Genomic DNA, 13418 nt, shown 5'->3' with positions numbered 1-13418 from the left:
TGATCACTCGGCTTTGGTTCTTAGAATTAGGAACAGCAGAGTTAAGATCGGTTCAGGGGTGTGGATTTTAAACAATCAATACCTGAAGGAAAGTGCTTATAAAGAAGGGATTATAAATATAATAAAGAATGCTCAGAAGGAACTTTTGTTCTTGAAAGAAAGAAGAGTTTGGTGGGACAATTTCAAATATGAGGTAAAAGTTTTTTCGGTACGTTATGGGAAAAAGAGGGCGGCAGCTAACCGGCATCGAGAAGAGAATATAAACAAAAGGTTTATGGATGTCTGTAAAGCAGTTGACGGAGGGGATAAGGGAGCTGAGACTAAGTTCCGGGTGCTAAAGGAAGAGTGGGAATTATTGCAAGCTGAAAAATGCAAGGGGGCCATTCTCCGTGCAAAGGCTAGAGATGCATTGGAGGGCGAAAGATGCACTAGATATTTTCTAGAGCAAGAGAAGCTGCGACAGAGATTATCGTTAATTGAGGAGTTGAAGGTTGGGGAGAAGATCATTCATGAAAGTGAGGAGATTTTGGAGGCAGCTAGCAGCTTTTATCAAGAGCTATATACAAAAGAAGACATTTCCAATTTGGAGATGGAGAAGGTTACTGCTTTTATTGAAAAGGGTTTAAAAGAGGATGAGAGAAGCATGTGTGATAAAGAAGTAGGATTAGCGGAAATAAAAATAGCAATAAGTGGAATGAAGGGGGGGAAAAGCCCAGGGTCCGATGGACTAAGTGCAGAATTTTATAAGGAATTTTTCGAGATTTTAAGTCCATTGCTCTTAGGAGTTTTTAAGGAAATTAAAATTGAGGGAAGCCTGGCCCCATCTATGAGGAGAGGTATCATAAGCTTAGCTTATAAAAATAAAGGGGATAGACGGGAGCTGAAGAATTGGAGGCCCATCACACTATTAAATGTGGATTATAAGACCTTGGCGAGGGTTATGGCAAATCGTTTGAAGGAGGTGTTACCGGAGATAGTTTGGCCCTCTCAGTCCTATGGAGTCAAAGGCCGGGACATCGCAGACTCTGTGGTCTCAATCCGAGATGCGATAGAACTCATGGAAGAGAATGGGAGGGAGGCTTATGTATTAAAGATAGATCAAGAGAAAGCCTTTGATAGGGTCTCTCATGAGTTTTTATTGAAGGTTTTGGAAGCATTTGGTTTCAAGGAAAATTTCATTCAGTGGATAAGGATTTTTTATTCAAACATATTTAGCTGTGTTAAATGTAATGGTTTTTTATCTAAGTATTTTCCGATACAGAGATCAGTGAGACAGGGTTGTCCCCTGTCCCCACTGCTGTACACATTGGTAGCAGAACCATTAGGTTACATGATGCGAAAGAAACAAGGTGTAGTTGGGATTGTGGTACCCAGTTCCGGGCTGGTGTCGGTGATACACCAATATGCAGATGACACAACCTTAACATTGAGAAATGGGGAGTCAGTGAGGAAAGCTATGGAGGTAGTGGTTGTAGAGCTTCAGGTACCAGAGTGAATTATAGTAAGTCCCAATGCCTGGTTGCAGGGAGGGGTAGGGGGGAATGGTTGGAGGAATGTCCCTTTAAGGTGGTGGAGGTTTTGGAAGTTCTGGGGGTGCAAATGGGGTGCAAGAAAGACAGGGAAGAAGTGGATCGATTAAATTGGGAACCGAAGGTTATGAAAATTAAAAAGATTTTGGGAAGATGGGAAAGAAGGTGGTTGAAAGTGCAAGGAAGAGCGACAGTGGTGTCTGCTCTCCTGCTATCTAAGCTATGGTACTTATTGATGGTGGAGGATATTCCTGAGTGGGCAGAAAAGTCCATCCGAGAGGCTTGTGTGAGGTTTTTATGGGAAGGGAAACCAGCCTTGGTGGCTTACAATACCGTCATTGGACGGAGAAATCAGGGAGGACTCAACTTCCCAGATATTGATTTGAAGAAAAAATCCTTTAGAATCAAATGGGTGAAGAGATTTCTTCAGAAGTCAAATTCAAGTTTTTGGAAGAGTTGTTTTGAGCATTTTTTAAAACAAAGTGGGATAGGAGGGCAGGGGATATTGTATATGGAATACAATAATATGTTTTTGAAATCGATTAAGCTTCTCCCTAGGTTTTATAAGGGGGTTGTAGAGACTTGGGCTCCATTTTTAAAAAGTGTGCAGTTTATGCCCAAGGGGGCTGAGGAATTTTTAGAACAGCCCTTATTTTTGAACAGGTGGGTCAACATCGAAGGAGAGGTTTTATTTAATCAAGCTTTTATAAAAGCTGGGATTATATCGGTGAAAGATGTATTATACGAGGTGATTCCAGGTTGGTTGCCGGAAGCGATAGTGAGGGACATGGTGTGGGAGGAGGATCAGGAGGTAGAAGGAAAAGCAATAGGAATCATGTATGAGAAGATTGTGAGGGCAATGCCACAGGATTGGATGGAAGAAATAAATGCGGAAATCTCCAAAGGAAGTAAAATGCGTCCTGCTTTTCCAAGCTTTGTACTGGAGAAAGGGGGAGAGTTAGTCAAATTTGACAACTGTAATACTCGAGATTTCTATGAGGTATTCAGAGAATGGAGATCCAAGACACCTGCTGGTCAGGAGTTTTGGCAGAGTATATACCCACAGCTGGACTTCAACAGGATTTGGAAGGGAGTGTGGGCGAATTTTAAATGCCCAGAATGGATGGAACTAGATTTCAAATTGGCTCATAACCGGATTTTTACCATGACGGTTTTGTGCAAGATTGGACGAGTGGAGGCGGCAACTTGCCCAATGTGTGGGACACAGGATGAGACTCTGTCCCATTTACTGGTGTTATGTCCGCAGTTAAATGACTAAGTACTATGTTCGACAGTTGTGTGAAGCTTTTTTGCTGGGTGGGGACCGAACAGCGAGAATGGGAATCCCGTGGGACTCAATTTTGAGATGGGGATTGCAGGAGAGTCTGCCAGAGTCTAGCGGAGCGGCAATTAATTTAATGTTCAGTTTGGCAGATTCGTGATTGTGCAAAGAAGGAATGCTCTGTTTTTTAAAGGGAGGAGAATCAATCTAAAAGAGTATTTTAAATATAAGCTAAAAGACCATTATAAGGCTCTGTGGATGTTTTATTCAGAAAGGAATTTAAGGACAGTATTTTACAACCAATTTTTAAAGTGCAATCGATTAATATATGCTACAGGTGACAAATTAAACTTCAGGTTTTGATGTTAAAATGTGGTGGCGGAATGGCTGTGCAGAGCGGTGGAATTGATTTGTATCATACAATGAAATGATCACGATGTTGTAAATGTTCTTAATGTTCAATAAAGTATAATTATAAAAAAAAATTTAAAAAGTGGGTAGCACTCTCACCTCTGAATCAGAAGGTTGTGGGTTCAAATCCCACTCCAGGGACTTGAGCACATAAAGCTAGGCTGACACTCCCAGTGCAGTGCTGAGGGAGTGAAGCACTGTCGGAGGTGCTGTCTTTTGGATGAGATGTTAAACCGAGGCCCTGTCTTCTCTCTGAGGTGGATGTAAAAGATCCCATGGCATTTTTTCAAAGAAGAGCCGGGGAGTTATCCCTGGTGTCCTGGCCAATAGTTATCCCTCAACCAACATATCAAAAAATCAGATTATCTGGTCATTATCACAGTGCTGTTTGTGGGAGCTTGCTGTGCACAAATTGGCTGCCGCGTTTCCCACATTACAACAGTGACTCCGCTTCAAAAAGTACTTTATTGGCTGTAAAGCACTTTGAGACGTCCGGTGGTCGTGAAAGGTGCTATAGAAATGCAAGTCTTTCTTTCTTTAACAGGATTCATCAAAGGCATCAATCTAGAGCCGTAAAGGGGAAGAGAGAAACGCACAATCAAAACTGGCAGTGAATTGATAGGCTGTTTAATCCTTAGCGCCTGAATACTGTTTGGTTTCAGCCCGTTGAAAATATGTTAGCTAGCTTCAGTCTGTTCGAGCAATGGAATAAGAAGGTTTAGAAATCAGGAGACTTAACATATTATGGCTTAACCGGCTCATTGCTTCTAGTGGAGAAATTGCATTAACACCACTATATAGGCTGTAGGGACTGTCTTGTATTTCTTATCCTTGAATAGACTCTCACCCGCAACCCACCCCTAAACCACACACAACAGTAAGCACAAAGAGGAAAAAAACCCAAAGAAATCGACACCAACCAAAACCTAAAAAGACTGGGCAGAAGAAAGCCACTGTCTTCCAGAGGAGAAAGCATCTCTACCTGAAAGCCCACCCACAAAATACTGAATGCCTAAGACAGGTTAAAACTAGAACTCCATCAGGGTAAATATTGAATTCCTCTACAGCCTATATTCTACAATACTAAAGTCTGAAGAAGTATGACCTAGACTAATGCTTGCTGCCTCACACTCATTGTACCTGGAGGGGTATGAAATTCCTGTTTAACAAAAAAAGTCCATGTTTCTCTCTAAGCAAAAAAAAATATATATATAGTTTATAAATCACACATTTCAAAGCCACCCATTCCCATGATTTCTTTAGAGAATCGTTAATTATGGGGAAAAAAACAGGCATCTTCAATTTGTCCTCAACAGAGGGAATGTCAGTCTCTGCCCGTCTGTTGATAATCTGTTGCACCAGACAGCTGATAGGAGTTTAGCCTGCTGCCTGGGCTGCCTCACAGAGAGGAAGCCCGAAACTCTACAAGGGGAAGTACGTAGTGAAGAACTGACAGAATAAGTCACGGGGGGGCAAGGCCTAACGTTAAAAACAGAACACAAGAAGAAAATGATGTGACCTATTGATCACCTTGATGATTCCGCTGCACATACAAAATGATAAATAAGTGAAAACTGAGGAGAACAAAGAGGGACAAATCCATTAAATAGGTAGAATTTTTTTTTTATTTACATGGCTGGCAAATAGCTTGTAAAAGTAGCAAAACAAAAAACTCTTAAAATAAATACAATAAATATATTAAGTCTTTAAGACAAAGTGCATGAAATTGTGTAAAAAATCAACACCTTTAACACTGCATAGGCACAGGCTAAGGAGCAGGAGGAAGAACCGTTCATTTGGGCAGGGGTTAGAGAATGCAACTTCGATATAAATAACCTGGAAGATCTCTCTGTGTTATAGAGTGCTGCTGTAAACGGAGAAGAAATTTAATCTTGAATCCTGTTCCTGAAGGTTCTGTTCCCTGTCCTTGGATATATTGTTCTTCCACAACCTGTATGGATAGGGTGGTAACATCTGGTTAATGATCATGTTCTCTTTGCTGGCCTACAATTGAAAGAATGCTACACAGCCTTGCACAACAATAACCCTCAGCACTGTTGGCACATCTTAATTGAGCCTCCCGCAAGATGGACTGAAGAAAACGTGCAGGGTCGGAACATTTACATTCATCAATTAGGCTGTGGTAAGACACTGTCACCATCAGGCAGCTTGAGAAATGAGGCAACATCTGTCTGGTTACATGGAACAGGAGTAGGCCACTCCACCCCTCCAGCCTATTCCACCATTCAATTAGATCATGGCTGATCTGTAACTCAACTTCATTTATGCTTCATCCCTGATCTATTGAACTATAGCTGCATTTTCAGTTTTTTTTAAATTGCAATTGATGTCCTTTTGAGGGTTGTAGCAGCATTTCATTATTCCACTGACTGGCTTCAAGTGTGTATGGAAAAACCACCCAGATCCTGAAGCATATGCAACTACTGCACCAATATACACAGCGATATTGACAGATGTATTAAATTACATGTATCCTCCTGTAAACACTGTTAAAAAACATAACTGCACAAACATGTAAACCAGTGCACGATTTTCTATTTTACACTAAAAAGGCACATTTTATTCCTTTTAGTATTCCATATTCTTCATAACTAGTGATCAAATAACTAACTGTTTTCAGTGGGTGATGTTAATTTCGGGGTTTTTTTCTCGTCAAGGTCCCCACTAAGCTGTGACAAACATCGGAACTATTTTTCTGGGACTTTGAAGGTGGCAGGACAAGTTGAGAAGGCTGTTAAAAAAGCTAGGGAATCCTTGGCTTTATTGATAGATGCACAAAGTACAAAAGCAAGGAAGTTATGCTAAATCTTTATAAATCACTGGTTAGGCCTCAGCGGGAGTATTGTGTCCAATTCTGGACAACACACTTTAGGAAGGATGTCAAGGCCTTAGAGAGGATGCAGAGGAGATTTACTATAATGGAACCAGGGAAGAGGTACTTCAGCTATGTGAAGAGACTGGAGAAACTGGGATTGTTCTCCTTGGAGCAGAGAAGGTTAAGGAGAGATTTAATGGAGGCGTTTAAAATTATGAGGGGTTTGATAGAGTAAATAAAGAGAAACTGTTTCCACTGGCAGGAGGGTCGGTAACCAGGGGACACAGATTTAAGATACTTGGCAAAAGAACCGGGAGGAAATGAGGAGAAATGTTTTCATGCAGTGAGTTGTTATGATCTGGAATGCACCGCCTGAAAGGGTGGTGGAAGCAGATTCAATAATAACTTTCAAAAGAGAATTAGATATATACTTGAAAAGAAAAAAATTGCAGGGCTACGGGGAACGAGCAGGGGAGTGGGACTATTTGGATAGCTCTTTCAAAGAGCTGGCACAGGCACAATGGCCTCCTTCTGTGCTGTATTGTTTTTCTCGTCAAGGTCCTCGTTAAGATGTAATGTTTATTTCATTCTGTGGGATTAGTGGAACTGCCCAAGCTGTTTCTGTGACAGCTGATGTCTCTGGGATATTGCCGACAATCATTAAAACACTCACTTGCACGCTGTACTGACAGCCTGTTGTAACTAAAGATTTTTTTTTGCTAAAATAAGATTGTGAGCAATCCAGAGTATCCCATGTCAGATGTTCATGAAACACTCCACACTGCCAAGCCTTGCCACTGAAGCAAAAATAGCAGGCATTGTAATTTATTTTTTCTACAATGCAGAGAAAATATTGTTAAGAATGTTAGTTACCACATTAGGCTATCCCATTGGCTCAGCAAGTAAATGCACTGTGTGGTGTGATAGTATCAGCTGTGGCTCAGTGGGTAGCACACTCGCCTCTGAGTCAGAAGGTTGTGGATTCAAGTCCCACTCCAGAGTCTTGAGCACAAAATCTACCCTGACACTGCAGTGCAGTACTGAGGGAGTGCTGCACTGTTGGAAGTGCCATCTTTGGGTGAGACATTAAATTGAGGACCCATCTGCCCCCTCAGGTGGACATAAAAAATCCCATGCACTATTAAATGTCCCCAGTGTACTGGACAATAGTTAATCTTCAACCAACATCTAAAAGCAGATTATCTGGTGCACAAATTTGCTGCTGCTTTTCCTACATTACAATAGTGACTACATTTCAAAACGACTTCATTGGCTGTAAAGTGCTTTGGGACATCCTGCGGTTGTGAAAGTTGCTATAGAAATGCAAGGCTTCTTTTGTTGATACTGAGCCATACAGACCGGGGTAGTCCAGGGTTCAATCCCCAACCTGTGCTGAACTGTCTAATCTTACCTGGGGCATCCATAGGGGATTTGCAGACTAGCATCAAAGTAGAGCAGGGAAAGGAGTGGAAGGAAAGGAGCGAGAGAAGGAATGTCATCCAAGCTGGTTTCTCCTGATTGGCATCTAGTGACCTGGGTGGATAATAGGCATGTATGGCTGTTGGGTAAAGGCAGGGTCAGGCTCATCTGTGACGCCTTCATAGTTAAATAGCTTGCCAACATGCACTGTCTCGGTTCACATGAGCAATGGCCATTTAGGTAAAGCACAGGAGAATGCTGGTGCCCATGGATGAGGCTGCATTTTCAGGAAAGGAGAAAAATTAGAGAAATATGCAAAAAACATTCAATAAAAACCTGGCTGCCATCATGGGAAATAGTAATGGCAGAAACTGGGGAATGTTACAAAAGCTTTTTTAAGTCCAGGAAAAGGGACATTCCAGTCATAGCCCAGAATACTGAGATTCAGTGTAAAGTATGGGTGTGGGATTGAATGCTGAAAAATCTTTATATCCTCTCCCAATTCTCAGGTGACCACCATTTGGTGTGAGTCTCACATGTCGGATCACAATCTCCCACCTTCCCGCTTTAGGATCACAATCTCCCGCCTTAGGATCACAATCTCCCACCTTCCTGCCTTAGGATCACAATCTCCCACCTTCCTGCCTTAGGATCACAATCTCCCACCTTCCCGTCTTAGGATCACAATCTCCCACCTTCCCACCTTAGGATCACAATCTCCCGCCTTAGGATCACAATCTCCCACCTTCCTGCCTTAGGATCACAATCTCCCACCTTCCCGTCTTAGGATCACAATCTCCCACCTTCCCACCTTAGGATCACAATCTCCCACCTTCCTGCCTTAGGATCACAATCTCCCACCTTCCCGTCTTAGGATCACAATCTCCCACCTTCCCACCTTAGGATCACAATCTCCCACCTTCCCGTCTTAGGATCACAATCTCCCACCTTCCCGTCTTAGGATCACAATCTCCCACCTTCCTGCCTTAGGATCACAATCTCCCACCTTCCCGCCTTAGGATCACAATCTCCCACCTTCCCGCCTTAGGATCACAATCTCCCACCTTCCTGCCTTAGGATCACAATCTCCTATTTAATCAGCGGGTATACTGAAGCGCGCACATTCTCAGAACACTCAAGGCTGTGTCATCCATTAGTGTAAGAGTCAGTTCATTACATAAGCCGCTGTTCCAGCACTTACCGAATGACTTCGATAAAGGAGCACTGTTGGAGGCTCACTGCTAGCTTTTCTGCTCCAGCTGCCATGATTTTGTTCCCTTCCAAACTGGAATAAAGGTGGGAAAATGTTTTGTTATTCAGAATAATGCTCACATCCCAACGGCAACAGAAAATACACATACCCCAAAAATAAGAAAACATTTTGAGATGTTAACTCACAAGGACCTTCCATTTGATTTCCAAAGTTTGTTTGGAACTTGGAATGTAATTGGACAAAAAAGAGCCTAAAACCTATGCATGGCAGTCGAAAATGTTCATATTGGGCTGTTTTTTTTTGCAAATAGCAGCAAGCAAGTTAAATTGGGGATTTGCTCAAAGGGGCAGCAAAGCATTCAGTGTAAAGACTTCACATAATCAAAATGTTGAGGTGTTGGGGCTGGGATGTGCCTCATAACTCAATAAATCAACAAAAGTATTTCTTTAAGATATTCCGAAGAGCTTACATTCACAGATACACTTTATGAAGTCCTTGTACATTCTGGTTACATGTGCTAGCTACAGGAGTACGTTGATTAATTAAGGTTCCACTCTGGACTCACTCTGGGAATAATGCAGGTTAAAGAGTTGTAACAATTTGTTGCTTTTTGATCACAAAGGTTCAACTGGGTCAGGGAATAGGGAGTCCGGCCTACTCGTGGCCCTGTTGGTTGTGGTCACTATCTTTGCTTCCCATGGGTAGATTCCTATTGCTGACTTATTGCTCTCACCTCCACCTATTATTCCTCTCACCTCCACCCATGTGCTGGTCTACCATCTTATTGCAGGAATTGTTTTTTCTATTTGGATGTCTAACTTGTTCACAGATCCCCAGAGAAGGCAGACAGGGTCCCCTAGATGCACTGCAATGCTGCATGAACCCTCTCTGCCTGGATCTTCCTGAATGTCTTCATGAGCTGGTCTGGTTCTCACCAGTCAGGTGCAATGGAGAACTTTCAGAAGCACTAACCTCAAGCAGATTCAGAGCCTGGCACAAGAAAGGGCCTCACCAGACTAGGTCAGCTCCTGCATGAGGTCCACAGCATGCCCTTCTAACAGTTAGTGGACAAATTTATCTTACCCATCATGACCAATATAACTACCTCCAGAACGCAGGTTGTAGATTCCAGTACTAGATACTTCTCCACCCTGTGACACAATACACACAGACAACCTGAAGAGTTTCTGGGAACGAGACCCAAGACATAATGGAACACAAATAGCAAGAGGCATGCACCCAGAAACCTCAGCACCCTTACCTGCATCAAATTGTGTAATGCCCAACTCAGGATCACATACCGTTGGGAGTGTGAGACAACACAAGGACCCTGACCAGCTTTGCAATTCCACAGGACTCAAGCCAATACTTGCTGGGCCAACTCACTGGACAGCAAAGGCTATCCTTTCTCCCACCCATTCTTGCAGCATGTACAGCTCTTGTTGCTAGCTGGAAAAAAGATTCATCCCCCTCACTGAGAAGGAGCACAGTTCACTTCACAAGAAGATTTTATTGGGTTTATACATGGTCATTTTTCTGATGTCATTTCCAATATGGAGCAATGTGAATCCTGAAGATGGTATGAGGAATGAGAGGCTTTAAATATCAGGAAAGACTAGAGAAACATTGAGGCTTTTTTCATTAGAACAAAGAAGGCTAATGGAAGATCCAATATGTTATGTCCGTGTATCTTAATGTTGTGTCCTTCAATAATCAGACAACAGACTGCAGGGAATGATTCAACAGGTGTTTACTGAATGAGGGTTACTCTAGAACTAACTGTACAGATCACTACTCAGGGTTTATATACAGGTGTGGTCACTGCCGGTACTACAGTATACAGGAGCTGTAAAAAGTAGTTCTCTCCCTTACATACATTACAATTCCTCCCCTTTTAGATTAACAGTACCATAATACTCATTTAACAATTAACATTTTTAATATACAATGTTATATGAAAATAGTCCATTCATATATTCAGTCTCTGGGGAGGCTTCCTGATTCTTTCTGGATAACGCCTTTCCCGAGTGTCTCGCTCTTGGTGCGGAGGCGATTCTAGCACCCTGTCGTCAGTTGATTCATCAGCTTCCAATGCTATTGTTTCTGAGGTAGATGCGACCTGTACGTCGGGTTCCTCACCAGGTACGTATGGCCGAGACAAGGGGTTGACTCGTTCCTGTGACTCTAGGATCTGGTCAGCATGGCGTCTCACAATGTTCTCCCCAACATCCACTGTGTACATTAGTGGCCCCTGCCGTGTGCATATCGTTCCTGGTTGCCATTTCTCTGTTCGGTAGTCGCGGGCCAAGACTGGTTGCCCTACATTGAAGCTCCTTGTCGGCTTCTCATTGATGTGCTGGAATTGCTTACTCTCAACATCTCTTCGTACATTTGGTCTGAGCAAATCCAGACGAGATCTCAACCTTCGGTTAAAGAACATCATGGCCGGGGCCTGGTTGGTGACTGCATGTGTCGCATTTCTGTAGGCTAACAGGAAATTGTCCACCTTATGCTGCAGTGGAATGTCGTCATCGCACATGGCCTTTACTGCTTTTTTAAAGGTTTGTACGAACCTCTCAGCCAATCCATTTGTGGCTGGATGATACGGGGCGGATGTGTAATGCCTTACCCCATTCCTTTTCATAAATCTTCGAAACTCTTCGGACACAAACTGTGGTCCGTTATCAGAGCAAATTTGCTCTGGCAAGCCGTTCCGGGCAAAAATGGTCCATAGGACTGCAATAGTTTTCTCCGTGGTGGTGGAGGGCATTTTGATCACCTCAGGCCATTTCGAGTGCGCGTCCACGGCTATTAAAAACATCGAGTCCATGAATGGACCAGCAAAATCAATATGCGCCCATTGCCATGGAGATGAGGGCCACTCCCATGGGTGTAGAGGGGAATGTGGTGGTGCATTTTGGACCTTCTGGCATCCTGAGCAGCTCTTTGTCAGCTCCTCGATTTGCTGATCGATCCCCGGCCACCACACATAAGCCCTAGCAAGGCTTTTCATTTTCACCCCTCCCAGATGGCCTTCGTGAAGCTCATTGAGCACTCTCTCCCTTAACTTGGGTGGAATTACCACTCGGGATCCACACATCAAGGTCCCCTGGCATACTGACAGCTGTTCTCTTCTGGATGAGAATGCTGGCAACAGTGAGTCGCCATGTGCTGGCCATCCCTTCACCGTCAAATCATATACCCGAGACAGTGTCGGGTCTCCTTCTCTATACCAGCGTTAGTTACTAGCAAGCATTCAATTATAGTCGAATGAAATATTTCGACAGGATCCACTGCTGGTGCTTCCTCCGCAGTAGGCAGTGGCAGGCGTGATAGCCCATCGGCGTTTCCATGCTGTTTCGTGCCCTTATACTCGATTTCATATTGGTGCGCCCCTAGAAAAAGGGACCATCTTTGTAGCCGTTGCGCAGTCATCACCGGAACGCCCTTCTTTGGATTAAAGATGGAGACAAGTGGTTGGTGGTCAGTCAGCAAGGTGAACTTCTGCCCGTGCAGATAGTGATTGAACTTTTTCACTCCCCACACTAGGCTGATGGCCTTCCTGTCAATCTGGGCGTAGTTACGCTCGGCTGAGGTTAGTGACCGAGACGCAAAGGCTACTGGCCTCTCCGAGCCGTCCGGAAATTTGTGCGACAGCACCGCTCCAATGCCATAGGGTGATGCATCACACGCCAACCGAATTGGTAGTGCTGGGTTGAAATGAGCCAACACCTCTTTTGATGTGATCAATCCTTTGCTCTTCTGGAAAGCTCGTTTACATTCGTCGCTCCACTTCCATGGTACCCTCGTTTGCAGTAGGGTGTTCAGTGGGTGTAGTACGGTAGACAAATTCGGCAAGAACTTATGGTAGTAGTTCACCAGCCCGAGGAACGACCTCAGTTGTGACACATTTTCCGGTGCTGGAGAACTTGACTACTGCCTCAATCTTTTCAGGGGACTTATGTAACCCCTCTATCATCAATAACGTGGCCACAATACGAGATCTGCTTCTGGAAAAACTCGCATTTGTGGCGATTAGCTCGGAGCCCATATTCCTTCAGTCTAGTGAGCACCTGCTCCAGGTTGGCGAGGTGATCACTGTCATTTTCGCCCGTGACCAGGATGTCGTCCAAATAACACTGGGTCCCTGGAATCCCTTGCAGGACTTGTTCCATTGCCCTTTGCCAAATAGCCGGAGCTGATGCTACCCCAAACACCAGCCGGTTGTATTGGTAGAGACCTTTATAAGTGTTGATCGTGAGGTACTGTTTCGAGGCTTCTTCTACCTCCATTTGCAGGTACGCCTGGGCCAGATCAATCTTAGTGAAGAGTTTCCCTCCAGACAGCGAGGCGAAAATATCTTCAATCCGTGGAAGTGGATATTGTACAGTGTGAAGGACTGGGTTCACTGTCACCTTAAAGTCCCCACGGATGCGAACCTTCTTTGGTTCCCCAGGCATATTACTCAACGACCTCTTCATTACAGGAACGATGGGTGTAGCCCACTCGCTCCAGTCCACTTTGGTCAGTACTCCTGAACGTTCCAAACCTTCCAGCTCTGCTTCGACGGCTGGGCGGATCGCATAAGGTACCGGTCTGGCCTTAAAAAACTTTGGGCTTGCATTTTCCTCTATTTTGATCATCGCTGTTATGCCTTTTAGTGTTCCGGGTCCCTGCTGGAACACTTCTTGTGCGTCAGTTAGCATTTTTGACAGTCGTCCAGGTGTG

At 43.9% G+C, this 13418-nt stretch overlaps 1 protein-coding gene across 2 annotated transcripts in view; it reads right to left on the bottom strand.

Annotated features, from left to right (window-relative positions):
- Positions 1-4829: 4829 nt before the first annotated feature.
- The window catches only part of nlrc5 (NLR family, CARD domain containing 5), a 350789-nt gene continuing 342200 nt past the window's right edge, over positions 4830-13418 (bottom strand). For both annotated transcript variants that reach the window (XM_085991231.1, XM_085991232.1), the window contains 2 exons: positions 8679-8762; positions 4830-5173 (listed from right to left, as the gene is read on the bottom strand). In XM_085991231.1, the coding sequence (XP_085847357.1) occupies positions 5077-5173; positions 8679-8762 (181 nt within the window). In that variant the 3' untranslated portion in view covers positions 4830-5076. The remainder of the gene's footprint in view (positions 5174-8678; positions 8763-13418) is intronic.

The sequence above is a fragment of the Somniosus microcephalus genome, chromosome 6 (genome assembly GCF_052327205.1).
Source record: "Somniosus microcephalus isolate GS21.2 chromosome 6, FLI_Smic_1.0, whole genome shotgun sequence".
Lineage (NCBI taxonomy): Eukaryota > Metazoa > Chordata > Chondrichthyes > Squaliformes > Somniosidae > Somniosus > Somniosus microcephalus.
Note: the sequence above shows the minus strand (reverse complement) of the source record. Positions and strands in the feature narration are given on the sequence as shown.